Here is a 4,307-nt window from a genome sequence, read left to right on the forward strand (position 1 = left end):
TTTTAATGTAGCGCTTCTCCTGGTCCCCCAAGATACCTAACATGTGTTTCCCCTTTCCCAGCCCTGGTACTTTGTATTTGGAGGATAGTATTTGGCAACCAAAGTCTGAGTACTAGGTATGCTCATTGCTACTGAGATGACACCAGTTCTACGTCCTTTTAACATACAGAGCTAGAAAAATATTTACATAGATAGATACTAATATGTATGCATACTATACTAATGTATGCACAACCATCTATGCTTATTTTATGTCTATGTTTATATATGTATGTATTTGTATATATGTATCATATATATGTAATTTTTTTTTAGAGATGGGTGTCTTGCTGTGTTGCCCAGGCTGGTCTTGTACTGCTGGGCTCAAGCAATTCTTTTACCTTGTCCTCCCAGCGTGTTGGGATTACAGCCATGAGTCACTGCACTTGACCGACCTTCCTTCCTTCCTTCCTTCCTTCCTTCCTTCCTTCCTTCCTTCTTCTCTCTCTCTCTTTCTTTTTCTTTCGAGACTGAGTCTTGCTCTGTCACTCAGGCTGAAGTGCAGTGGCATGATCTCAGCTCACTGCAAACTCTGCCTTGTGGGTTCAAACCAGTCTCATTCCTCAGCTTCCTGAGTAGCTGGGAATACAGGCACACGCCACCATGCCTGGCTAATTTTTATGTTTTTAGTAGAGATGGAGTTTGCCATGTTGGCCGGGCTGGTCTTGAACTCCTGCTCTCAGGTGATCTGCCTGCCTTGGCCTCCAAAGTGCTGGGATTACAGGCATGAGGCACCGCTCCCAGCCTTGACCTTAAAAATACCTGTGAGTTAATAAGGATCCTTTTTTCTCCAGTCCACTGCCACCAGGTTCATTCTATTATTCTTCCTTTGATTATTTGTACTATGACTTCTCTCTTTGACTTTCATTATCTATAATATATTACTTATTCATTATAGACATAAAGTTATTTTGGAATTGCTAATCCATACCCCTATGAGAAGCAGATTTGCCAACCAGAGTACAGTGTCTGTGTTTAATTTTATTAATGCTTAGTATTTTTTTTAAAACTAGAAATAGAATGATATATACCTTTAATAAAAGCAAGACTAGGGACAGAGGACAAGCAAGAAGAATAGACAAAATAAAATTCACCAACTATTCAAGAATCATTTTCCTTCTAGAAACTATAGTCATATGGGTACTAGAATAAAATAGAGAAAGCATGGCTTTTGTAATAGTAGAAGAATAAATTTATTTAATGATGTCCAGTAATTCCAGTGGAATAGGTTATATTTATTTAAAGCCTAACTCCAAGAAAGAAATTTCTGTGAAGATGTTATAGATCTCTTCTACCCTTCAAATTAGTTTTTTCTCTAATATTGCAATTTCATCTCCTCCCCACACTCACTACAAACAACTCCACCCTGTCATGGAGACTGAGAAAAGAGCTCTGGGTTGCCCTCTGCCATTCTGGAGTCACCTGGCTAACACCAGAACAGGCAATTGTGTATCAGGGCCAATGCAAGGACCAGTCAGCTCTGGGGAAGGGTGATATTCTCTGATAAACAAGCAGCAACCAATGCTGAGGGGCAAATTGTTAATTTTTCTCTCCTTTAGCATAATTCATTTGAATATGATTTGAATATTTGACCTTTGTATATATTTTCAGTATTACCAAAACTGGCTTTTTACAAAATCTTGTCCCTCCCTACGACTAAAATGAATTTTTATTCCTTTTCACTTGCCCTATGTTATTTGCCGCCTAATATATAGTTAAGTGACAATATTCATGGTTGGCTGTGCCATAAAGCCATATTCCCATGACTTTAAAGTGAACAGTGGCTAGTAATGGTCACTCACACCTGTAATCCCAGCAATTTGGGAGGCCAAGGCAGGAGGATCCCTTGAGCCCAGGAGTTCGAGATCAGCCTGGGCAACAGAGTGACACCCCATCTCTATTAAAAATTAAGTGAATAATACTTGTTAACTTTTGGGACCAGAAATCCCATTGAAATCTCTCTCTCTCTCTTTTTTTTTTTTTTTTTTTTTGAGATAGAGTCTTGCTCTGTCACCCAGACTGGAGTGCAGTGGCACAATCTTGGTTCACTGTAACCTTTGCCTCATGAGTTCAAGTGATTCTCCTGCCTCAGCCTCCCAAGCAGCTGACATTACAGGCACCCACTACCATGCCTGGCTAAGTTGTTGTGTTTTTTTTGTTTTTTTGTTTTTTTGAGATGGAGTCTTGTTCTGTCACCCAGGCTAGAGTGCAGTCTCAGCTTACTGCAACCTCCGTCTCCCAGGTTCAAGCAATTCTCCTGCCTCAGCCTCCTGAGTAGCTGGAATTACAGGCACCCACCACCACACCTGGCTAATTTTTTAGTAGAGTTGAGATTTCACCATGTTGGCCAGGCTGGTCTCAAACCCCTGACCTCAGGTGATCCACCCACCTTGACCTCTCGAAGTGCTGGGATTACAGGCATGAGCCACCGTGCCCGGCCTAAATTTGATGAGTGAATAAGCATATGCACAAAAAACAAAAAGCAAAACAAAACAAAAATCTAATGAAAACTGAACTGTCTTGCCTCAAAAAAAGTACACATATGTGCACATACACACAGAGTATTGTACATAATTTCAGGGAATTCTTGTGCCTCTCATGGTTTAGGGATTTCTAAGTACTTACCACATGCCCGACTTGCCTCATTACTTTTCACCACAACCCTGTGAGCCCATTTTACAAACAAGGGATTTGGGTTAAATACTATACCTCAAAACCACATAAAAAGTAAGTATTCATATCAGGATTTGAATCCAGGTCAATATGATCCTAGAGCCAAGCTCTTGGCCACTCTTTCATATTGTGTGCCACTTTTTTTAATAGGTAAAGGGGTATGGAGGAGAGAAACATATTCAAAAATTTTAAACTTCTTATCCAGTAGGTGGGTGATAAAGGTTTAGGCTATGACTTTTCAAACTATATTAGCAACAATTGTTAATATAAGTTAGTATGTCTAATGAAAATGTACTTCATATTGTTTTCCATTTCCACCAGTTTCTGTGATATTGGAAAGTTCTAGGAAAATAGTGCATTTAATAGCTGAGAAACAAATCAGGAATAGGAAGTAAGCAAAAAGCATGGGCCTTTTTTACAGTCCTTGCCATCATTTATCTAGATGCTGTGCCTTGTGCATTTTCAGGATTTGGAATATCGTTTAGATCCAAAGACCAAGGAGCTGCCTCACTTACGAAATCCTGACATACTTGTTGGTGAAAATGACCTCACAGCCCTCAGCTATCTTCATGAGCCTGCTGTGCTCCATAATCTCAGAGTCCGCTTTATTGATTCCAAACTTATTTATACATATTGTGGTAAGTATGCTTTGCTTCCCGAATAGACTGTGAATTCTTTCCTCTAATGGACATAGCCATGGAAATATTGTACATGGGGAAAACAGACTGGGGTTGGATTTTCTCTTAGAGACACAATCAATTCAGCGTTATTAGAAAAATATACTAGTATTTATTAGCCAAGTTGCATTTGTGCTGAATAAACTCATTTGTGAGCGTACATAATTTTGCTAAAAATAAAAAGAACTGGGCCCTTCTTTTGGAATTTTTCCCCCCCTCACAGAAGTCATATGTCAGATTTAGTGCCAAATTCACCAGTTATTTTCATCTGTTCCAAAACTACCACATGAAGAGTGGATGTCCAAGGACTTACCTTTGGAGCAGGTTCAAGACATTTAGTGTTATCTTGTGGTCAATTACTCAGCCATGCAGAACTGCCTTGACTTGCAGTGATTCTTCTTGCTCACTTCTGCTTGCCTGGGCCTCTGCTCATTGCAGTATTAGCTGCCAGCCACCCAGGTCATGGTGCTTTTTATCTCTCTGAGAAATAAAGCCTCTGCATGTGTGTATGTTTGTGTTCCTTTCCCCCATCTCCAGCTTTCCTTCTTTTTTCTCTCTTTCCCAGTTTATTCTTATCTTTTATTTTCTCCCTTTCCTCTGGCTATTTTTTTCTCCGCTGACATCTAGTTCTTTCACTAATCATTCTGTCCTCTGAAGCTCAAATCTGGATTTCCATTCATTTCTATTTATGTTCATTCACGTAGTATACCCAAATCAGTGCTCAACTCAGTTCTTCATTACTCTCCTGCTTTAGGGTTAAATACTATACCTCAAAACCACATAAAAAGTAAGTAAAAAAAAAACAGGAACAGCCACCTTTTCTTCTTAAAAGTATTGACCTCCTTTATATCACTGATATTAACTCTTCTTTACTGATAAATATTTTTCTCAATTTTTATTTTTCTTCCATTTTTTTTT

At 39.1% G+C, this 4,307-nt stretch overlaps 1 protein-coding gene across 4 annotated transcripts in view; it reads left to right on the forward strand.

The window, feature by feature from the left end:
* Positions 1–4,307, forward strand: part of MYO5A (myosin VA) — a 214,798-nt gene that overhangs the window by 90,577 nt on the left and 119,914 nt on the right. For all 4 annotated transcript variants that reach the window (XM_017504607.2, XM_017504603.2, XM_017504608.2 and 1 more), the window contains exon 3: positions 3,179–3,350. In XM_017504607.2, the coding sequence (XP_017360096.1) occupies positions 3,179–3,350 (172 nt within the window). The remainder of the gene's footprint in view (positions 1–3,178; positions 3,351–4,307) is intronic.

Source organism: Cebus imitator, unplaced genomic scaffold, assembly GCF_001604975.1.
Source record: "Cebus imitator isolate Cc_AM_T3 unplaced genomic scaffold, Cebus_imitator-1.0 Scaffold325, whole genome shotgun sequence".
Lineage (NCBI taxonomy): Eukaryota > Metazoa > Chordata > Mammalia > Primates > Cebidae > Cebus > Cebus imitator.